The following is a 25,761-nucleotide window of genomic DNA, read 5'->3' as shown; positions in this document are numbered from 1 at the left end:
CTAAAATAAGTAATATATTCAATGATAGTCTGACTCAATTTTAAACTTTATATTGATTGCATAAGGGTCAAATTGCAGTGAATATATATTACAACATATACAACATCAATCAGCCTATCACATTGCCTCGACTTAGTCGCTACTTTGAGACCCATTTTCCGAACTTACTATATACCTTTACCGCCCTACATGTTTTCTATTTCAAATTAAATTTAATTAAATTACATATTTATGAATATGCTTATTTATTTGTACAAAATAAATCCCAAATACGAGTTTGGAAATTATGTTATTAATATATTTCATAAAGCTTATAATTTATATATTTAATTTTACAAAATTTACAAACAACATAATTTTAAAACCCGTACATGGCAACACTAAGCGTTTCAAGTATATAATTTTATAAAAGTATAAAAATGTGCATTTAACTAAAAATAATAGATCCAATATTTTACAGGAAATATGATACAAGTAGAATAATTTTACAATATGTTGCATAATAATTTAATTTTGAAAATTATTTGCACAGATAAAAAACAAGTTACAATAACGATGAGGTTTTTATAGACAATTCGTTGAATCCATTTATTTTCTTTCATTTTAATAAACGTCAGTTAATTTTTTTCGAATACTCATTATATCTTTAAAAAAAGAATGAATCACGCACCACCCACGTACAATGAGATACAGATTATTTAATGTAAGTCATAGACTATATTTACATTTTAATCTAAATATAAGGTACAAATAATAACTTTTTAAAATAATTATAATTAAAATTACATATTAACAATTTATTTAAATTAATTTCAATATGTATTGCTTCAAGATTTCATTGCATACGTCATACATAATACATATAATTTTTTGTGTAATACAAAAATTAACATCACAAAGAGACGAATCGATACAAATTCCAATTAAAAAAAAAAAACATCATATTCATGCATTAATAATAATTATCATATCAAATTCATATTAAAAAGTCATATAAATTAGTCTAATAAACACGGGTTAATTTTACATTTTAATTTTCAGCTCTATGGAGGCATTCTGTAGTAACAAACCAAGAAGTTGACGTAGAATTCTATCGCAAAATAACAATCAATGTCAGAGAGCGATAATCGATATTGAATGCCATAACAGTAACATTCAAAGGGTCCGTCGTATCATTACAAGTTGGTCTTCAAAATCGATTGAGAATCGAGAATCCGAATTGTTTGCTTACTTGGGATAACCAAAAATTTCATAAAGAGTACTTCCCCAGAGATTTCGCATGTAATGTAATGTTTATAAAAAACAAGAGTTAGATCAAGATTATATTGACAAAACAAACGTTGGTTACACGACTAATGTAAGATATCACGTTACAGTCTCAGTTGTTTCAACATTGGTAGAATAACAATAATTTTATCCATACATTCATACTTTGCTTACAAATGCCAACAAAGCTTTTGCTTGTTGGCATTTGTAAGCAAAGTATGAAACTTGGAACGGTATAGAAGTTGACGCAACGCCATCTTACGGCGAGTTGATGATACTAAAACACCCCTGATCCAATTTTTATTGTAATCAGTCTAACGGTAACGGTGTCGAAGTCGATTAATTAATCATTTGAAACAGTTACACCAACGGATGTCAGCGGATCACACCGGATATTAACTGATCGAAAAGGCGATCTTATGATGACTATCGAAAAAAAAACCCTCAACAGAACTGATAAGTGACGCAATACGCTAAGTTCGAAACAGAAATACTATGCCAGCCAGTACTGAACCACTATTAGCTACGCTCACCATCGAAATAATGTTTTATACATTACACCCAAAAACTCTTGATGAGTACTATCTTTAAAGATCATTTAGTAATTCAATTGTTGCATGTTTTAAAATGAAATATTTCGGAATCAAATTAATTATATGTTTTTTATAAAAATAAATAAGATATATATTTATAAAAAAAATGTTTTAAAAAATCTATGGCTAATTGTAAATAAATTAATCCACTCTTTGGTAGCTTATTCAATATTGTTCCTTCATTATCGTTATTGCATACCTACCATCTACCACATTAACTGATCTTTAATTTTAAATTCCGAACTTACGTGAGAACAGAAGTATTCACAAAATTACTTTAATCAAAATAGACGATTTCATCAAAATCAACAAAATTAATACAATTAAGAATCAGTTAATTAAAAAAAAAGTTTTCATAAGATATTATAAAAATGGCAAATAAATTTATCATAGAGTTATTAAAAAAAAGTTAAAATGTGATTTAATTTATAAAAGATAAAATTTTCATTTTAAACAATGATATTCATAAACTCCCCATCATTTTTCAGTCGTTATGCAATAATTTGCATTTTATATTATCCTTTACATACATATTATTTAATGGCTTTATTCAAATTATTGTATTTTATTTAAGTTAAAATTGTGGCTGAATATTGCAATATCTGAGCCTTTTGTACATTAAAAATGCAAGAAAATTTTCGCGCCATATTTTTTCTTTAAAAATGGCATAATTATCATATTGGGATCTGACATATCCACCGCATCCAGTGCATTTGCAAGAAATTCGATTATCAAAATTGAACTTTTATAAAACAAGCCATCGGAATTTTCTACAGATGAAAAATATGCAAGATGAAAATTGATGTTAGTAAAATTATCCGTTTAAAAACAGATTATATCCAAATTTCATGTTGAATTTCACTAAATCAATGGTAAACTAAGTTAATAATAATTAATTCTTACTATTTTTGTTTTGTGATCAAATACTTTACATTATTTTTTATTTATATATTATTATTTTATATTAGTAACTGTAAATTTAGGAGCTATTCTGGAAAAACTGGAACTCACCACAAGACACGTTCAGTGAAATGACAGAAAATAAAATGCGACGTTGACTGCAATAATAGTAACATTTAAATGATACACCTACGCACCTAAATAACACATCACTAAAAGTTTTCACGAGTGAGATACTGAGTTCTTACAGAATAGCACTGCTGAAATCTAATTCTATTTAGGTCACCAGGTGTGTTGTCATCACACGTCAGATCCCAAAAGCGCTGTTACAAATTCGTTTATGTTTATTTTATTATAATCATTTTGAAGTAGAATTAAATGCAAACGTATCACTTAGAAAACTAAAAATCAAAATAAAAGTATTCATTCATAGGAAAAATAATCATTCTAATCATTAAATATATGTATTTACACATATAGCCTCAAATAAACAATTTATATAATATAAAATATATATGAATAATGAATATACATACAGAAATAAATAAAAGATCTTATAACATCTAAAAATTACCAATTATTTCATAATAAATAAACTAAAGCTTACTACAGTTTATAAAACTAAATGAGTATAATTATTATGATCGATAATTATGCACTAAAATAATTAGAAAACATTAAACGGTAATGAACGTAACGGTTCATTTTGTGCCCATTTTAAATCGTACGAAAATTTATTTTATTTATATCGTTTACAAGGTTTAAAGTTGCGTCAGAGGACGGAATACTGTATGACCAAAACATTGATGAAAGTTGTATAGAAGACGAAAGCGGAAAGTTTATCTGCATTTATCACTGAATTTCAAAACACTTTATTATTTATTTTAACATTATATAGAAATAGGATAGCTCAAATTTACGGTTATCGTATCAAAAAATTAAATCAGACGATCACTTAAATTTTATTTAAAATTGTAAAAATTGTAAAGGCGAATTATTAAATTTTTCAACGTATTCATCGGATAGCGAAAACATTATTATAATAATCGAAATAAAATTTAAAATTTACACAAGTATATAATATCCAAAAAACGTCTAAACTTGCCCTAGTATGTATATTGAGCGTAAACACTTGAGACGAATCATTTTCTACTATATATACATATACATGTATTTAATATATATAATGTGCTATTAAAACGCTTCGTTGCTGTTTACAGCCTACAAAATTTTATCATCACAGTTCCTATGTACATTTCACTCCTTAAAGAGAATCGAATAAGTCTTCAGAATCGATATTGCCAGTGTACTTACGATTGTACTTAAACCATGCGTGCGTTCATTTCGCTACATTTATTCGTGGACTTAACTTGTACGATATGACAAAACGAAATAGGGTTGTCAATTACGAATTATACCAAAAAAAAAAAAAAAATTAAATTTAATTACGTCGTCGAATTTGTACAACCTTATTATATATTACGTTTGAGCGTAAAGTTTTTGACGATAAAATGTGTTATCGTAATTTAAACATCCATATTATATATAAATATAACCAATATAATTCCATCAAACTACGTACAAGTCACAATTATATCCTTATACTGTATACAGTCTTTCAATTTATCAAAACATTGAGCTCATTCGAAGGTGAGCAAGGAAATATGTAAACACTCTCTGCTTTAACGCTTTAAAAACAATTTTTTTAGGGCTCAATTAGTAGTAGTACAAAATTACCTTTATATTTATTTAGTAGTACCAATTAATGAAAAATTAAAGTATATATGAGCGTTTAACTCTACTGATCTTTTGAGTAATTATTAATTTTGAGTAAAATTTATTTAAAACATTTTACAAATTGTTTCAATATTAATTTCCAACCCTATTTCGATTCTTCATTCGTACGTTATCTATTCGATTAACAATTCGCTTTAATCGTTTAAACTTGTCCTGGCATGATAAAACGATTATTGGCAGTTCAAGTTACTACTGTTATACTTGTGGATATATTTAAAATCGATACCAATTCTTGTCGAAACTATATCATTGTCATTATAAAAGACTAGGGATATATTTAAATACAAAATTGCGTCTATGTATATTCCAGTACGTCATCTAGATCTTAAAATTTATAAAAACAATTACAAAGCGTTGATACATACGTAAAGTTATCAAAAAGTGATCATCATACGAGTGGAAAATCTACATTCTTGGTCATAAATAAACAGATATACAATTATATCATTACAATATGATAGAATATACATTGATTACCGTAATAACAAAATCGGTAAACGTGCATTTACATACTACAGAAAGTAGGCCGTAGGCGAGGCCCAATAAATAAAAAAAAAAATCACGTATTTTTTTGTCTTTTAAAAGTGCTTCTATGCAGACAACAGAAACAGGAATTACAACAGAACGTTAAAACATCTAGGGGAGACGGAAAGAGGAATTCAGTATTTTTTTTTTTAATTTATCACAATTCAAAATGTTCTTAGTGTCTACCACGTCACTGCAACATTAGAGATTCGAGATTGCGATTGAGAATTGTGTCTTTGACTGAATTGAACACAACCTCTATGTTGTGCGTGTCTATGGCTGTCGTGAAGTGGTGGTATAGGGTTGTCTTTGGTTCCCTTCGAACGTTCGCGAACATATTGAGCAGGAACATTTGCACGTCTCTCAAATTGTGCGGGTCACCTGTGAACTGGGGGTAGTACCAGCGTATGTCCGTCTCCTTGCTGGCCACTTTCTTCGCGAGCAAATCTGACTTATTCAGGAAGAGTATTATAGAGATGCCTTTGAAGTTTACGTTGTTCACGATCGTGTCGAAAATGTTGAGCGCTTCTTCGAGACGATTTGTTTTCCTGTAACATTAAAATAACAGGAATCAATATAGTGAATATTTTAACCTATAAGATTAGTTAAAAATAAATGACCTGTTTAATAAAAAAGTTTAAATTTTGTATAAATTTTACTAGTTGGTTTTTTTTGTCACTCATTACAAATCTGTGAACATTTAAATTCGTAGATACTAACACACATAAAAGTTCGTAAAAAAGATACATTTTGTTTATTACATTTTATAATATTTTGCTTATTATAACTTTAATATACAAACTATGTTATCCCACTATTTAAAGAACGTATTTTAATTATCGTACTAAATCATATAAAACTAATACTACGTTTACCACATGTGTACGGTATGAATTCAAATAAACAAAAAACAAAAATTCAAAACCTAAATAGAATTTATTTTCAACTTTAAAAGCTATTTAATTTAATAATAATTCATGCTTACAAAACAATATTACTCATAGTATGACTAAGAAATATTATTAAAATACCACATACCTAAAATATAAAATAGTAGCAAAACATCTAACGCGGTACCGAAAAAAAAAACTGCGATACGTCAGCACGACCTACCTATGCGAATATTACAGGAAATAATGAGTACGTACTGATCGTGCTGGCCTTGGTATAAATTCCCCGATGTCGATTTTTTCTTAACCTATGCCTGTTTATATTTTATTATTAATACACTGCACTAGAAGATTAAAACGAGGAGATTACGATTATATCGACAGAAGCTGAGTCCGCCACGTCACTATCGTATGGAGGTTAGAGAACGGAAATTCAAGCAATTTTACATTAAAAAATTTGTAGTACGGAACAATGTCATGTAGACGATAAAAATATTCGGAGTTAGTTGTAATTTATTTTCACACATGATATTAATAATAGTTCGAATATATTTAATTACCCATGTAGTTTAATTTTCGGAAAAGAATGACTACTGGGTATGGTAGTTGACTATTCAAAAGAACTAGACAAGAATATATGAACAATTTCCAAACTTCAGAAGATTAGATCAGATATTATATTTGCTTTTAATGATGATTTTCGTATCCGGTCTGTCCAGCTTTTGTTAGGTCTATATTGACTGTAATGCTAGTATTAAATCCAGTTACCAAAGTAACGCACTGTCAGAGTTAATGGCATCGCCTCGTGCGACTGCGTTACATTGCCGCAGTGCCGAACATTATTCAACAGAATTAAAACATTTCCAACGTGTATCGCGGAAAAATATGTCCGGAATGTCTGACAAGCTTTTATTAAACTTGTAATGTTTACTTGTTCGTGTTTTGGTCAAATCTTACAAGATGATTTAGAACCAGACCCTCTCATTTTAGAGAAACGAAATTTTAAATATTGGTTGAGTTCCGATGAGAATGCTTTTTTTATGGCAATTATGAGCTGATTTAACAACCAGTATTGCCTTCAGACAAAGGAACCCCTCATTGATCAACCGCATGACATGAGATTATATACAGAAAAACTTGGTTTTTAAAATTATTATTTTTTATGGAATATGTCGACTACATATGAAACACCTAATGGTAAGTGGTCATCACCGGCTATAGACATTGGCGCCATTTTTTAACCATTCTTTATATCTCCACTGCGCCTCCAATCATGGAACCTGTTGTTATGTCTTAAGTCCCTTGTGCCTGTAGTTACACTAGCTCACTCACAATTCAAATCGGAGCACAACAATACAAAGAAACTGATTCGCTTGCACAAAGCCTAAGAAAATATTTTTTTCTATCAATTTATAGTCTCATTGAAATATTTAGAACATTGAATGATAAAAAACGTCCAATCCTATCACTCATACCTAAATCATATCATTCATCCAGTAATTTAAATATTTCCTGATCAGTCACGGATAATCTGTGACACCGATTGCATAATCAAACTTGTTCAAACTAATCAATCCACATACCTGCCTATATTTAAAATATAACGTAACTTAGCGGTCGAGAGCTGGCGTGATATCTTTGATGAAGGGACTTTTTATCTTATATTTACGATGCCATAACCGTTATATATTTACGTACCAATAAAAATATTAATGACACCGTTAGAAAAACATTCGAACTGAACGCGATAGTATTATTTACTTTTGATTTTATTTACACCATACGGTATACATGTGCATGTCGGGGCGTACTTTGGAACGAACGTACTTTTTATATTACACGCGAGTCAGCTATTGCGGACTTACGACATTCTGACTGATGACAAATTTATGTATTATTTTTTTTTATATTCATAGCTAAGTAAAATAAATAATAAAAAACTAACTTTAATTTTTATTGGTTGACGAATTATTAAAAAATAATTTAAAATCGTTATCGTATTAGCATTCTAGATGTCCAATCTCACTGCCATGCCGTTCGTTGACTATTTTCCTAGATAACCTAGACTACTACATTACAAATAAATGTATTCCATATATTATACAGCTTATTTATAAATTTATACATTAAATTGCTTACGGAAATATATATTTAAAATATCTTTAAAACTAATGATAAAATATACTTACTAGTGTTTCATTAAAAATATAAAAAGATAGATGTCGTGGGAGACCCGTTTGGAACAAAGTTGCTTTCGCTTTATACTAAATAACAGAACATAATTAAATAAATTAACCACCTTTGAGTATAATGAAATGACGAGAAACAAAATTGTTATTAAAACGTCGTGTGAATTTAAACAATAACGAAAATAAATCTAAATATAACATAAAGAGAAAGAGATGAAAAAATAGCCTCGAAAGGGGTTCACGCTTTTTTCCTTAAGATGCAATTTCTGTCAGTTCACTCTACTGTAAACCGCGTTAAAGAACTTAGTTCCAAAAATGTATGATTAAATCTACTATGCGAAAACAAAACTAATTACTTTTCAAATAGACTTGAGTACAATATCAATTAGATAACATTGTAGAGGCGATTGTCAACAAAGAAACAATCACACTTCTTATGTTAACAAGATTATCTTTAGCTAAAATGATCGTATGGTTTTATTTTAGCATAAATTAATTATTATTACATCTGAATTATATGAATAATAAATAAGACAAGGTGTCTTATGAGATAAACAGACGTAACTAAAGACAGATGGATAATTAGTATGACCGACACTGCAGTCGAATGGATTATAGTATTCGCACGACCGGCCTGCGGATGCGAATTAGCAATTCATAAACGTTTTGATTGAGAATACAAATATAATATACTAAATATATATATGTATATATAATTAATGATTAGTTTTAATCGTCGTAATGACGTAATCAATATATTATCAGGGTTGCTCTTGCGAATGGTCGTTATACAAGTTAAATTAAAGGTAAAGTTAACATGTGTTCAAATTCTGGCATTCTGTAAAAATTCCCTTCGTATGTCAATGATCAAATTTTGACCACCGTTTTACGGTGTTACGCCATTTTGATACGTGTACTTATAATTATTATAGTCAAAATCGCATATCACATTCAAACATTTTAAGCTCGTGATCTACGGCGATTTTCAAGATTCTTGTTACAGAATAGCCCTACTGAATGTAGATTCCACCGAGAAGAACCAACAAGGAAATCAATAATAAATCTTTTCCGACTAAGTTAAACAGGTAATTTAATTAATTGTATAGATGAGTCTTAATCTAATTCGTGTTCAAATGAAATATACCGCCGAACATTATTCTTTGTATTTTGATTTTAAGGAGGGGCGGGATTAGCCATTGTAATTACGAGCGCAAGTGACATAACTTGTTAATACCTGATTAAAATTTAATATTTCGTAGAGCGATAATATCTATAAGCGGTTTCTTATTAAAAACAAATATAACAGAAGAATAACGTCATAAAGACAGCTACATTTTGTATATAAACGCTTATCTAACTACCCGCAGTAATACAACACAAACAAACTCAGAACATTTCCTCCGAATACAGACCAACTCTGGGACATTACTATACTCGCTCACTTGTTATAATACTACTGCAAGTTAAAAGTTTTATCTGCTGTTATTGTGTTCATTTCTCCAACGTCTTCATTGTGTTAGGAAACATAGTTCATAAATTAATTCAATACATGCATGGACTGATTCATTTAATCAAATTTGAAATTATGTGGTAGGGCTTTGTGCTAGCCTGTCTGATTTGCTACCGCTAAACTGCAATTCTTAGTATTGTTGTGTTCCGGTTTGTAGGCTAAGTGAGCCAGTGTATGGGCATATGTCTATGGGCGATGGTGACCACTTACCATCGAGTGGCACATTTTTCTATATACCTAAATTACAAATAAAAAACACAAAATAACCATTTTAAAACTTAATAAATATTTGTTACAAACAAATTGTACGATGTAACACCTTTTTTTATCGAAAACGCGATTTAAAGTCGGCAGTTGTTGGGAGGCACCCGACGTGACGGAGTGGTGGCATACGCGAGACTGTTTGCAGTACAGGACAGTATTTGGACATTACAGCGTGACTTTATTATTATTTTACATATAATTCTAAAATAAAAGTAGCCTTAGTTACTCCTTATTACATCAGCATCTGCCGGTGAAAGTCACATCAAAATCGGTCCAGCCGTTCCAGAGTTTAACCGGAACAAACAGACAGACAAAAATTTTAAAAAATGTTCGTTTTGGTATATGTACCGTGTATACATACATATGCATTTATTAAAAAGTGCTTATTTTAATATTACCAACTTCAATTTCATTATATGTATATATTATATATTCATCTTGTTCTCATCGGTGATGGAAAAAAATGTGTCGGATGAAATTCTGCCACATGAGTACCATTCAAACACTAACCGGCATTGGAGCAGCATAGTGGAATAAACAGGAAACCGTGTCCTCGAGAGGAAAGTAGGCGATAACTTTATTAGAAACTGATTAATAATTATATTAAAAGTAATTCAAACATACCTATCTTCAGACAGGACCTGATCGAACTCCGACGAAGACACTAAGAACAGTATCGACGTGACAGAATCGAAGCACTGCGTCCATTTCTGCCGTTGCGTCCTCTGACCGCCGACATCGACGAATACGAATGGCACATTGTTGATATTTATGGTACACTCCGTGATGCCCTTCGTGGCTTTCCGGCAGTGAAGGATGTCTTGATGAGAGGGCACATAGTCCGGCCGCGCTATACGCTCCAGCTCCCCAAAGAAATAGCTCACCGAGTCACTCTGAAAATAGAAAAAAATGTTTTTTAACTTCTATAACATACGTAGCTCACAATAGTACCGTTTTTTAAACACTAGCTGTCGTCCTCTGCTATTTATTTTACACGTAATGTATTAACACTTCGTACCGTACCGTTGTCAAATTCGTCACAAAATAAGTCAGTGAGAATACAAACAATAATCGATTCGATAGTTAATACGTAATAGATGGTCCGAAGAAGATTCATTACTAACAACACACTGTCAGAGATACGCTTTACCAGATAATAAACGGGAAGAAATTTAAACCATATGACGCAGCCTGAGCTATTGAATAGAAACGATAAAGTATCGAGGCCGATAATTTTACCGGATATCTATTGTGTAGTAAATCTAAGTAGACCTTAGAAAATTTACAATATCTAATATCCGAAAAGAATTGAATTGTTAAATAAAACTGTCATTGCTATATATATAAATTTCCATAAAGTCATGTACATTTTAATTAATACTAGAACTATATAACAAGACTGCAGACCCCGTTTGCCCTAAAACGTCTAGCTTGAAACATGCAACGTTCGGGAAAATCAATACCAACTTCCATTGAGGTTTGAAGTTGCCAAAAGGCATTACTTACATTTACGTGCATTTAAAGTTACATTCACACATCAAAAGACGTTTGTAGGTAAACGAGATTCAAGTGACATTACGTGCGAAAGAATTTTTATTTGTGACATTCAAATTGCAGGACCGCATTAACCTTTTAACTTCAAAAAATATAATGGTTTCTGAGATTGATATAATAAAAATTCAACAGCGTTCTTGGTGAACTATATGCTGCTTTTTATTAAATCACTATGACATGAGATCGCATAACCTTCTTCAAAGGAATAGGGCTAGTAAATAATCCTTAAAAAGTCAATGCTCCGCAAAACGTGGGATTTAAGATGTAAGTCTGTTGAGTCTGCAACAATGCCCCTTGTTTGACTTATTAAACGTAATGTGTAATTCCGTTTAACGCAAAAAACTTATAAATACAAATGAGGCTGTGAATAATTTGAATTGACATACAATGTCAAAAAAAGGTACTCCAAGGGATTTGAAACATTATGTTTCTATCTTTATAAGATTATTTTTCTTTGCTTCTAGATTGTTCATCATCATCATCTCTATATCATCATAGATCGGTGTGTATATTAGGATTTACGAAATCGCAGTATTTAAAAAATATATATATATCGACTCTAATCTTTGAAATATTTTTAATCCAAACCTAATCGGTTAACGTCTAAACGTAGACTAAGTACAAACTAACATATTAGACGCACAATAAACAGCATACGGTTAGGATTCTAGTGCAAGACGATTAGCCTAAATGAGCAAAAATAAATTGAATGAACTCGAACCGTTCGAACCTTACAACGCATTTCATTGAATATCATCTTATTCAGCCTTCAAATCATTCAGATCATCTTCGCGTACGACATACCAATCTATCTAATGTCTCTTTGTTGACTGAACAATATTTATACAAAGAAAACGTTCACTCGTATTCGTAGATATTTATCGAAGTAAAACCAAAAACGTTGAAAGAAAACAAACATTTGCAGAAGGTATTTCCTTGAAAACGACAGACAAAGAAAATGTTGGAATAATTTAAGATGCTGTTAAGTACAATAAAGTAAGCGTTTAAGGCAATAAAGGATGTCATGTTGATGAGGTCACACCTACAACCAGTGGACTCGACGTTCACAATGAAAACTGACGGCCCAAACACGGCCCAAACTGACCAGTCACTGATCTAGTGCGTCACGTAACTGCGCCGTGTATCAATGTTATGATATTTTCACACTGTAATGCAAATATATAGTACGCAAATGTTTAACGGTTAAACATTAGAACGTATAAAATGTTAAGACGTATTGGCTACCTATATATGCTAAGTAAGATGATTTTTTTTTTCACAGTTTATTTAGCATCATTTTCTATGAGAGACATTTTCGTTAGTCCTTTCACTAACTTTTTATTTAATGCAAGAATTTATGTTGAAAAATTACCCAAGATGAGTATTTTTATTTATTAAAGAATGGTCATAAAAATTTCAAACAAATTTAATCAAAAAAAAAAAATTAACTGCGACACGGCAAACGGGTAAATACAAAGCGTATATTTGCGACGGTGATAAAATGCAAGTTAAACAATCTTATCAATGGTTGAAACACTTTCCTGTTTTCAACAACGACCAACAGGTGAATGTCGGCAAAATTGATAATATCAAGTGTCGTATTTTACAACGAAACCTAAAGTATATTTCTTCAAATTCTACAATCAACGAAAACATCTTTAACTATGATATTTAGGAGGTGGTTCGATTTAACAGTAATAAGGAAAATGGAGAAATCGTAATAGACGTATTAAATAAGACCGTTAGTATAAGAACAAAAATCTAAACATAGTTAATACTGGTTAGTTTAATTATAAACATAAATGAACAAAACAAACGAATATACAATAGACTTTTTAAAAACAATTGCAGTAACAAAACGCATATTGCATCATATTTAAAAACAGAACATATTTGTTCATAATATATCAAATAGGTAAATAAAAAAAACAAAGGAAAGACGTTAAGAGGATGTTTTGATGGAATAAACACGAAGCGTGTATTTAGAAAAAATGAATGGATTTAAATAGCACTTACGACGAAATAATTTATATGTAAATAGACTGATTTTTAAAAAACAAAATGAAGTCGTTGCATTTACTCGTACTTCGCGCGAATTCGTTTTAATTATCACAAAACTATTTTATATTCATCGATATAAAGTAAACTTTCACTCTCGGACCGACAAGAAACGTAGCTGTTTTTATGATTATTGAGGACTTGAAAATAGATAGCCTTATGGTAGAAGACCCATTGTGCATAGACATAGGAACTGTAAGAAATATTAACCAACCGTTACTTCCCCTTCCCAGGGACTTAATGTTCCTCGTGCCTGTTGTTACACTGGCAAACCAGACACACACCATAAACACAACACGACAATGCTAAGGACTACCTTGTCGCAGTAAATGTGATGAGATGAGGCGTTACCTACCCAGACGAGCTCGCAAAAGGCCCTTACACCAAGTACCGATAGGTAAGAATGAAAAATACACTTTCGCACTTAGTACGAAGTACACTAATGTTAATTATAGTGTTAGTTATTTACGCAACCAAAGGGTTAATAGCTAGTCAATGTCATCACTACGAAATCAGTACATCCATTGTTCCAGAATCATGGATTCTTCTGCTAATGGTCATAATTATTCCCTATTAACCGTTTCAATTAACATCAATAAATGAAACGAATAAACCTAAAATAAATTCAAATCGCTATTTAATTGATAACAATCTTATCTTATGTTGGAAATCATAGATTACAAAATAGTTTTACGTGTTAATTGTAATAAGTAATTATTGTGAAATAAAAGACGATAAGCTCGAGTCGAACCTTTAACTGGGAAGGTGTAATGACTCATACATATATATACATATATTCTATAACAAAACGAATTGAATAATCTTATAAGCTAACTCCCGCTTGAAATGATTTGTAATAAAGACGTGCTTTGTTCGGTCTAAATGACCTCTTTCCTGCGTTATAATTGGTTTAATTCAAATTCAGCATGTCCAAACTCGAATGACCAGCTTAGAGATCTACTTAATTCACCATAATTGATCATAATACCATAGATAATATTATTTTGCATAATTCAAATATATAATTTACATTATTTGAATATTATAAAATAATCTCTTTAAGAGATTCGGTTCTAGCGAAGAATTCAAATGAATTTTAATTAATGAAACTAAGAAAAATGTAATGAAACGTAACTACAGTCCGATTCTATTGGAATGCTAAGTCAAGTTAAGTCAATGTTCTCTTACTCAAAAAATTGATTTTAACTTAAAAATTTTGGTTCCACTGTAACTTGGCACGACATGCATGCCAAAGGTTCATTAGGAAAGCATCTGCAGCACCATACCTACAGACCTACATGAAGTCTGGCTGTGTGTAAATTTTTGATATTATTTTGAAATTTAAACCCAATTATATATAAATTAATCTAACTCATCTTATTACTAATCTCAATAAAACATCTCTACATTGTATAAAACTAAGTCGCTTTCCGCCGTCTGGACAGTTACGATCTTTAAAAATACGCAACGGATTTTAAATGCGGTTTTTATCAAGAGGAAGTTTCATGTGTTTATGTCTAAAACTGGCATATTACAGCAGAGAAGAGCCGTGAATTTCAATATTCCTAGTCAAAAAATTAAAAAATATATATATTTTCGTTTTTCCATTTATAAGTTGCATAAGTAATAAGTATGGTACCCGTGTGAACCCGGGACGATTAGCTAGTAAGTCATAAACGTCAATTACGAAATAAAGTACGATAATTTAAGTTTTCTTACATTTATCTATTTACATAACATTAATCATGTTACGTTCAATGCGATTATGAATTTATAGTCACGTAGTTGCATGCAGAAACCGACCTTCAAAAGATTTTCAAGAAAGCAACTTCAATAAAATAGCACAATAACCAAAGGGACTTAAGTACGTTATACGTAAATACATAAAACGATACAAAGTTAGTAAAAAAGTTTAATGACTTGGGCCGTATCTTATATCATTATGTATTTGGATCAGGCAACATAGATACAAAACAGGTTTAAATAAACGTATTAACATAGACATACATATATAAAACTTGTTACTTCATTTCCACGGTTATGTAAAATTAAATTCCACTAATAGTGAATCATTTTTAACAAACGAAATGATCGTATGATGGCAACAGCTATGAAATCATACAGATAATTGTCGTTGTATAGTCCTGCGCCATTCATTACAATACCTAATGATAGAGTATGGACATGATCCAACACTGTCGTATTAAAAATTACGCCCGCTCGTCCAATAATCATAAAATAAAAGGCTTCTGCTATTGGTCGATTATTATTTCCACGGTCACGATTCAACAAAAAGAATTATGACTATAGAAATGTATATTTTACCTTTATCTGCTTGGTATGAATTATTTCTGTTGAGAGCTACTTGCTTTACAAGCAGGCATGATAAAGCTTTGAGTTGTTTCAATCTAAATCATACTGTTTTAGGCATATAATATATATATATATATTTTATGGCATTGGTTGGCGGACGAGCATATGGGCCACCTGATGGTAAGTGGTCACCACCGTCCATAGACAAAGGGGCTGTAAGAAATATTAACCATTCCTTACATCACCTATGCGCCACCAACCTCGGGAACTAAGATGTTATGTCCCTTGTGCCTGTGATTACAGTGGCTCACTCACCCTTCTAGCCGGAACACAACAATACAGAGTACTGTTATTTGGCGGTAGAATATCTGATGAGTGGGTGGTACCTACCCAGACGGGCTTGCACAAAGCCCTACCACCAAGTAATATTTTAATGTTTTATTTCGGCACGTTATATAAAATCTTATGTTAAAAAGTACTTTAAAATATATATAAGGCTTAGTAGTCGCTACAAGACTATTGAGTTTAAAACTACGAGTTAGAATTTGTTGATTTTCATAGAGGATAATAAATAATTATATCGTATTTTTAAACCTTTAAACCATAACCCTATGTAAATAGGAAGAAACAACTCACTACTGGGTATCTTGCCGTTTTTTATCGGTAGACTCTAAATTCCGATCGGTAGTAGCTTTACATTTAATTTAAGAGGTGAATAAACGCCTTTATCCTTGCTCGATTAGGCGTTATAAGTTTAGACGTTACAATAGGCGGATAAGTATGCCGCGCGGTAACCTCACACCCCTTTGCCCTGTATTTGCAGAAGAAACTGTCACAGGTCAATTAAGCACAACGTCTCGTACCGAATTGATTTATTTAGAGACAGAGGGGTTGCGTTGCTCTTTACGCGTATCAATTACGTAAATAATATTTAAAAAGATAAAAAGAAGTTTCATTTAGTATTTTTATTACTTAATACATCAATATAAAGTAAAAATCTTGTGATATAGATATCTTACGAAAAAAGGTAATAATAACAAATTAAGAGGGCACTTTGCATATTTATGCCTTTAGCATTTATGTCAATTGGATCATTTCACGTACCTAGGCCTTAATAATGTAACAAGGCGTTTAAGTGATTTTTGATTTTTTAAGACGAATTAAATGTTTACGATTCTACCGAGAAGAACCGGAAAGAAACTCAATAGTTACTCTTTTCATGTTTAATTACAGAGTATATCAGTAAAGTTAAATTATATTTTATATATCCTGCCTAGAAATCAATAAATACTATGTCCACGCTTTTTTATCTTTAATATAATCTTGTATTGAATAATATGCCTTATTTATGAATATTTTATGACATGGGCTTTAAATTTTTAATAGGCCAAGTTTAAAATAACTGTCGAATCTTATTATAGAAACGAAGGATGTATTAACTTTGCGGAATCAGAAACTAGGTGTTATTAGTTTACATTTCCTCCTCGTGTCTATACAATGATTGTCACCGCTTCTATCAAAAAGATCTATATTATTGTGAATAAACATAATATTGTTGTAAACATATCGTGAAGCGACTGTAAGTATACCCACTTTATTAAAAACATTCCGTAGGGAGTCTCTTAAGATATAAAACTTAAAGAACAGAGGGAATAAAAGATCGCCATGATTTTGGTGCGCTTATCGTTATAAATCTTTAGTACAAGGTCAAGGTCCTGCGTTAAATATAGTGATTGTTTAATTTTTTTTAAACTAAACATGTAGTAATTATGGGTACGAAGGGGCCATACATTTGCAAGACTATAATTTCGTATAAACCAAACCTAACAGTCTAACCGCTATCTCTCCAAAAAGGTAAGGAGACTACAGCCCAGCAGTGGGATATAGTCTATTACTTTATAAGCAATCTCAAAGCAAACTATAGACTTCAGGTACAAACGAAATATAAGTAAGTAAGTAATGGTAGGTTGATATCTGCATATTAATATATTAAAAAGTGCATTTTTTATATTTATATGTATACTAATATTATAAATGCGAAAATATGTTTGTCTGTCTGTCTGTTGCTCTTTCGCGGCCAAGCTACGGAATTTAATTTGATGAAATTTGGTACGAAATAAGCTTGAACTTCAAGAAGGATTCTTTCAATTCAGATGCAGAGCCAAACTTAACCTGCCATCCGAGGCATGTAACTGCAACACTGCCAAACTCCAGACAGATAAGATATTATTGACATTAAAACCCATTTTATATTTTAATGACTTCATCCCTGGGTTAACGAATGAGCCTACTCTAAATATATTCCGCAGACATTTTTAACTTTTCCGTTTCATAGATTCAAGTCAATTGTAAAAAATACATTGGTAAAGAAAGCATATTATTCGATACAAGATTATATTGATGATAAAAAAGTGTAGAGTTAACGCTTGTCGACTTCCAGGCATGAGACATAACATACATATATACACGTATTTAACTAACATAACTGTATTTTTAGATATTGAAAAAGAGTAACTACTGAGTTTCTTGCCGGTTCTTCTCGGTAGAATCTACATTCCGAACTGGTGGTAGCTTTACTTTAAATAGTTTGTTAAATGACAATTTAAAAGTGCTTGTAAAAGCCTACTCGAATAAAGTATATTTGATTGTTTTTTTTTTTTGTCAGATAGATAAAAATATAAGCGCAAGGATGTATCCTTATAATTATAAGTTTAAGTTCGATCATTATTATATCTCTTTCTAGGCTAAAACGGAAAAACGAATGTAATGCACTTCTAATTTTAAATTAATATTTAAAATCTGCCTTAGAAGAATGCATTATGAATATAGCATGCATTCGATAAGAAGGCGGCTTAGTAGTTAATAATCAGTTTTGTAAAGTTTTGTGTTGAAGATAAACTTCGATTAACGTCATGTTAGCCGGATTCTAAGAAACGGTGCGTCAATTATGGAGCCTATGTTTTCGTCTTCGAACCCATACAACTGAATAAATTAGACTAAATTTCTTGGAATTCTTGGCTTAAAACGAGGGGAAAAAACATCGACCGGTCTATTTTAAAACTTTGTATAACATTTTTTTATTTTAATTAACAAGACTCACAGAAATACTAAAGATATATGATCTTACACGTTTTTCTGTTATTCTCTTATTGAATGTTACAGTAACCAATATAACGCGATAAATATATTTATAAAATTTAAACTAAAAAAAATCAGTGACAAAAAAAAAACAAATCATTTGAATTAACATTATTTCTATGAAATCATTACCAGCACCAAGCATATAAATATTAAGATAGTTTATTATCTAACTAACCTTTCGAACTATAGTCTATTTTGCAATAGTAGAAAAAATAAAGATAAACAAACCTTAGACTTACGTAATACGTCTAATAATTCAACTATATTGTACACTAAACAGTTTTTGCTTAAATTATATGAATTTATAATACTAATACTAATAATAATTAAATAAATATTTATAATACAACACCATTCCACTTAACTACTTATATCCACTCTAATTTAAATTCCAAAAGTTCCGATAGCCGCTTGGTCGACGTTCAAAAGCGCCATTTTTTCGCAAATCCATGAAAAAACTCTCTCGGACAACGATATGGCGTCAATTCAATGTGAATGTATCTATGTTGGTCCTTGTATTGTGTGTGTCTTATGGTTTGAATAGCCAAACCCAGGCAGGCACCACTGAAATTTCATGTGCTTAATTTGTGTTTATAATTCATCTCGTGCTCGGCGGTGAAGGAAAACATCGTGAGGAAACCGGCATGTGTCTAATTTCAACGAAATTCTGCCACATGTGTATTCCGCCAACCCGCATTGGAGCAGCGTGGTGGAATATGCTCTAAACCTTCTCCTCAAAGGGAGAGGAGGCCTTTATCCCAGCAGTGGGACATTTACGGGCTGCTATTGCTAATGCTAAAGCTCCTAACGTTCCCCTTAGCTGAAGAAAAACATTCATTTTAATATTTCCAACAAATACTAAACGATTTGAAGACAGGAGTACTTTAAAAGCTATCAATATCATATTATATAGTTATAACACTGTTAATAATATCGGAAGCCAATGGTCATATCGTACACAACTAGTTCTTAATGAATGCAAATTTAATTCTACAACTGCTGCAATGCGTCGAGAATTATTTCATCGGTCCTAGGGCTTAGAACAGGAATAATTTACTTTCCTACTAGATACTTATCAACAGAAATAATAGAATTATTAACAATAAGGCCCTAATTATGCACAAGAAACTTAGAAATATTTACTGATTATGCAAAATTTAAGTGCGTTTGGTGAGAATCGAACACCACCAACGTTTAATAATAATTCCTTTTATCTCTGCTTCATCACGAGTTTAGGTAAGTTTATGTCTTATAAGAAAAGTCTGTTCGTTTATAATGAGATTTACATGTTTCGTACATGTTTTTTTGTATACATGAAAATGCTATTTCATGTTTGAAAATAACACATGCGATTTTAGTTTGTTTTTAAATATGTTAATATTCTCAATTTCATTGGTATCTTAATAAATTGATTGGTATATAGATACTAATTCTGACGATCGACGATACTTGATGAAAATCAAAATAATCAATCTAAATAAATTAATAATCATTAATACTTTGTTCCTCTGTAATTTCATGCCAAAAGTAATATTTATTACTTTTCATATATTCTGGCAAGCCATCAGCATTGCGGACAACATTGCGGGCCATCTATACTGTAGGCAACGTTGGTGCTCTAGTGGGCTCAGCCATCGTGTAGTAAAGCCGTTACACATAAACTAATATATCACGATCCACTTTAATACCTGACACGCTAGGTTCTGTGACATTCGTTGAACAGAAACTGTGTCGTTTGTGCAATAAAATATCAAGACACGCTACTTCTTTATCATGCAAGATTTAAAAGCTTTTTTTAAAGTTTAATAAAATTAAAGTTTAATATTCTGACAGCCCTAACTGGAACTCGAAGCAAATTTAAACTTTGTACCTACGAGGCAGAAACACAATAAAATAAATCCTTTGTTTTAAAAGTAATTTTATATGCAAGCATTCCTTCAATCAAAAATTTTCATGGGAGTTAGATTTAGATGAGAATATTTGAAAACAAATGCATTTATTTTAATTATTTTTTATCATCTTACTAATCATGTTAAATTACTCAATAAGTACAGATAAAGTAATGATTTTTTGTGTTCTTATTGATCTGTCATACATTTTAAAATTGAATCATGTGTAACACAGCACAAACAAAACATTGCAAAGATGTATGTTTTTATATCTGTTTTTCTACTAAAGGACGTGCTTTTATGACAGTTCATAGTTTTATACTAAGTATATAAAATGTTTAATGAGTTGTATATTATTTGTGACATTACTATGTCAGCGAATCGGAGATAAATTCGTCAAAGCTTTCCAAACTTACAGAAAGAACTACAACACAATATTAATTTTAAACCTTTTCTGTTACTAGAAAATGCCGTTAACTATCTACAATTTGTGAGGTTTTCCATTCAGACGTTATCGGTTTTATTTATATTATAACTAAATTCAAGAAGGCAGCTGAAAAACTAACAAATTTTTAAAAATATACATATATTTTATAACACATATTTTTTCCGATCGACTTTTACGAGCTGCAGTGCTATTCTGTAAGAATCTCTCACCGTAACTCACTGGCGAACGATTGAGAACCAACACTGATAACCTATTTTAAAACGCGTATCCTTTAAATGTTAAGAACATTATAATCAATGTTGCAGTATGCATATAACATTGTGACATTTCACGTTCGTGTTCTGCGGTCAGTTTCGAGTTTATTCTAACAGAATAGGTATACTGTGAGAGGGAATAAAGTAAAACTTTGGAATTGATGTATAATCTTTTGTATTTTAAGAATCTTTGAACTTCAAATGATCGGTAATGTTGTTTCTTGTATTATCGATACGATATACTTCACCTATCTCTCCACATTTTTATGTCCATATATTCCAAATACACTATCACAATGTACTAAATTAATATAATTGACGGAAAAGTGTAACTACAATGGTTCATGTCCATTAATCTCGGTAGAATCTACATCGCAAATCTAAGGTCAGCTTTTAAAATAATTTATTTTGTAAAATTGCGATGCAAGAGTCTTATAAGATATTGATGACATTCATTTCGATTAGGCATTCCTCTAATTTGATTTGTAAAAACGGCTTAGACGAACGAAACATTATAGCTGAACATTGTTTAGAAACTGAAATAGTTTGTGCAGTTTTTAGTATTTAAATTTATTTTCAAAATATTTTTCTTTTAAGAAATTCTATAATATTTTTTTCTAAACTGGGTTTTCGACGACTCTTACTATAATGGAAAGATCTGATCAAGATCAAAGAAAGATTACAATAATCTATCATTTCAAACACGTAGATATTATAAATAAAAGTAACATAATATTAGCAAAACGAATGAGGAAAATTCACGCAACTATTTTTAGTTGCAACCGAATTCCAAACTGGAGGCTTTTTTGGCACGTACATCAAATTTATTCTACACTTGATTACGTAGTCCATTGTGTACGAAATAATGTATCTATTTAATTGTACGTTTTTATCGAATGTACAAAAACGTGAAATTAAAAAAAATTACGTTTAATGTCCCATAACGTGTCGTTTCGCGTTTAACGCGAAGGTTAAGTGTTGTAATTGTTAATACATGTTTAAAACTGAATTGATAGTCATTAAACATTATGGTAAAAGGGAAAAAAGTAGCTGTTTTTTTTAATAAATGCTATATTATTCTGTTTATATCCTCTTCTTGGTTTACATGGCTCAATTGATTTTTTAAACCACTGTTTACTATTATATCGGTACGAACAATATTCAACTATTAGGAGGACTTTTAACAAATGTGTTCCAGTTTGAAGAGTGATTGATAAAGATATAATATCATTTCGAGTTCCGGTGTTCGACGCGCTGACGGTGTAAGGAAGACGGAGATGTCAACTTACCATCAGAAGTCCTCATTCCAATTGTGAATAAAATAATTATTAACACTGCCATTTTTCTGATTAAAAAATACTCAAATCTGGGCCCTTATGTTCGAAATCGGAAAAATTGGCCCTGTTTTTTGATCGACGTGAACAATTTTCTAGACTAAGACAGAACCAATATACTTCTACAGACATGTATTCCCAATCTAAAATCGAAGACTTCAGGTATTGCTTACAGGCATCATGTGTTCGAAACCTTGCAAGCGTAACGCATGACGCAACATCTATGACTAATCCAACGAGATAAGAAACGCAATTACAATTATTTCATTTATATATGATGACGTCATAATTAATCTGTTTTAGTAGTAAAACTGTGCTATCAACTTGGCTGTCTAGTAATATGTGACTGGCTGTTCCCTGTGACAAAGATATTTTTTTCTTCTTCCAGAATAGATCAAATTAAAATACCATAACGGCCAGTTCCATCATGACAAGATAACAAACGTACCGACAAAGTTACTTTCGCATTTATACTATAAAATGTAAACTATAGCAACACTTAACTACAAATATATATTTTAATGGCAAATATCAATTTTTACATATGGTTACAAAATTAATAATTGCCTATCATATAATTGGCATTCTTATAGCTTGTTTACATTTTGGCTACTTATATGGTAGCGAGCAGGGAAGTGATAAATGTAAGTGGTCTGTGTTTAATAATGCAAGGAGAGGGGGGTAACTATATATTATCAATGCTAAGAGCAGTAGAAGTGGGCTAAGTGCTAATGTACCACTATTATATATTAATTTATATATATTTTTTTTAATCTTAATTCTACTTAACTACTACTAGTTTGATAATTTGTATAGAAAAACCAAATAAAACCTTTTCGTAATGTGAAGATTTTTTCTAGAATGGATTAATTGGCATTCGGCAAATACAATTATAGAGATGAGAAATAAAAAATGACATGTATGTCAAACTTAGTAACAACATAATAAATAAACAAAAAGTCATTTAATAAAAAAAAAAATAGGTTTTTAATTAAAATCATTGAAAAATTAAAGAAAGAACTAAAATCTATTATAACTTCATAAAAAAAAAATTACTTGTAAGTTACTTAGACAGACAACATTTTGGGGCTGGAGGGCGAATCATTTAATGAGTTAAATGGCCTGAAAAAGCTAACACAACCAGTAACACCATTCATATCATATTGATATTGATGTATTTAAATAAAATTTATAAAAATAACAACAACAAAAAAATAGCTGGCATATCATATTCTATATTTAAATCACTTTTATTCTTAATGGTTCAAGTAAATTATGTAATTATATACTATATTAAAATATCACTGAATTTGTTTATATTTTTAACTTATACTTGAACAATAATGTCTGGTCTTTTTATTTAATAAGTAACAAAGTTCATTGATCAGGAGTAATAATTGTGTAGTTTATGAATCAAATCAAATGTCAATTAGTTTGACCCCATTAATTTTGAAGTATATTGATATCTAGAAAGAATTATAAACATTGAATAACACATTTAAAAGATGACACATCTGAAATAAGAGGGCTTTAAAATAATATTTTGTTCAATTTATTTAAATTTACAAAATATATCAGGTTTTTTTTTTTTTTAATTTAATGACTGCATAGTCTCTTCCCCTTTTGATATGGTGTCAATTTTTTTTTATATTATTTTTTAATAGTACATAGTACAAGTAAAAACTTCTAAACACAGTCAACATGTTTTATTGATGAGGACCTTACCTAAGTCAACAAAACAATAACTATGCAAATCTGTTGGAATATTCATCGAATCACCATATAAATTTCAAAAGAAAAAACATGGACAGCACAATGGAAGCTATTACATGACTTTTGTTTACATGATAAACATGGGGCAGTACTCACCAATTGAAATTCCCTACGCCTGTCGTAGGCCCTCTTTATGGCTCTGTCTAACCACAGCGAGTGTATATGCGGTGCATAATGCATGAACAGTCGGCTGTCCAGCGAAGCCGTACTGTTGAAATGCAATGCTTGTTGACCGATGTCCAAATTTCTCGGGTTTTCCCAAGGTATCGCGAGCTTGTCCCGCGCGTCCACTAACACTTGTATGCCCTTCACAATGTTCTGATATATCACATGTTGATACTCGCGCACTAGTTCCGGCTCGAACTTCACTTTGTGTATTATCCTCATCTGTTTCAGGAATGTTGACTTTCCGCTTTCACCCGCACCAAGTAGCAATAATTTAACTTGCCGCCGTAGCGTCTGTTTATCTTTCTCAAGTATTCTGTCGATCTCTTTGCTTCTGTACCTTTGCTCGATCTCCTCGGGCGATAGCTTGAGACGCAACCAGCAAGTCAGAGCCTCGGTACAACAGGTACATGACCACAGATCGTTGGCCATTTTGCATGATTATCGACACTAACACAAAAGGCAAATACTAAACAAGCATTTGTAAACACTATATAGAACGTCTATGATGTACACATTTTTAATGTTCCTTTTTATTCGATCTGATAATAATAAAATAAACTTTATATCCGGAATAAGACGTACACACGCATTCTACCCCTCCCAAACTCATTGAGAAAAATAAAATGAGAAATTGAATTAAGTGAGAGAGACCACAGATCTAAATAAAAGTATTGCCATAACAAATTTATTTTCAATTACAAAAACAACTATCAAAGTTTGCTGGTACAAGTATCAGTCTTGGCTTTCTACATCAACTTAATATGATGACAGTTTTCAAAATTGACAGTGTTACCTGCATTGTAAGCTGCATATTTAGTTTATCATTGTCACTCTAAAATTAAATTATCAGGATAAGGTACTAAAACGGACTTTTTTTACCTACTTTCATGTTAGT

The 25,761-nt window shown here is 30.9% G+C and overlaps 1 protein-coding gene across 1 annotated transcript; it reads right to left on the bottom strand.

Moving 5' to 3' along the window:
* Positions 1 to 3,366: 3,366 nt before the first annotated feature.
* Positions 3,367 to 25,504, bottom strand: LOC125064887 (guanine nucleotide-binding protein subunit alpha homolog). The gene is made up of 3 exons (XM_047672187.1): positions 24,795 to 25,504; positions 10,559 to 10,827; positions 3,367 to 5,629 (listed from the first exon to the last, which is right to left on the bottom strand). The coding sequence occupies exons 1-3, from the start codon at positions 25,293 to 25,295 to the stop codon at positions 5,272 to 5,274; spliced, it is 1,128 nt and encodes a 375-aa protein (XP_047528143.1). The 5' UTR covers positions 25,296 to 25,504; the 3' UTR covers positions 3,367 to 5,271.
* Between the last annotated feature and the right edge of the window lie 257 nt (positions 25,505 to 25,761).

This window comes from Vanessa atalanta, chromosome 6 (assembly GCF_905147765.1).
Source record: "Vanessa atalanta chromosome 6, ilVanAtal1.2, whole genome shotgun sequence".
Classification (NCBI taxonomy): domain Eukaryota; kingdom Metazoa; phylum Arthropoda; class Insecta; order Lepidoptera; family Nymphalidae; genus Vanessa; species Vanessa atalanta.
The sequence above is the reverse complement of the archived record's forward strand: the minus strand, read 5'-3'. Positions and strand labels throughout refer to the sequence as shown.

Excerpts from the sequence above, each read along its gene's own strand:
- LOC125064887 (XM_047672187.1), bottom strand. The coding sequence starts at position 25,295 with ATGGCCAACGATCTGTGGTCATGTACCTGTTGTACCGAGGCTCTGACT. Across the intron at positions 10,828-24,794 it reads GGCGTAGGGAATTTCAATTG|AGTGACTCGGTGAGCTATTT; the intron begins GTGAGTACTGCC and ends TTCTATTTTCAG. Across the intron at positions 5,630-10,558 it reads CAGGTCCTGTCTGAAGATAG|GAAAACAAATCGTCTCGAAG; the intron begins GTATGTTTGAAT and ends TTAATGTTACAG.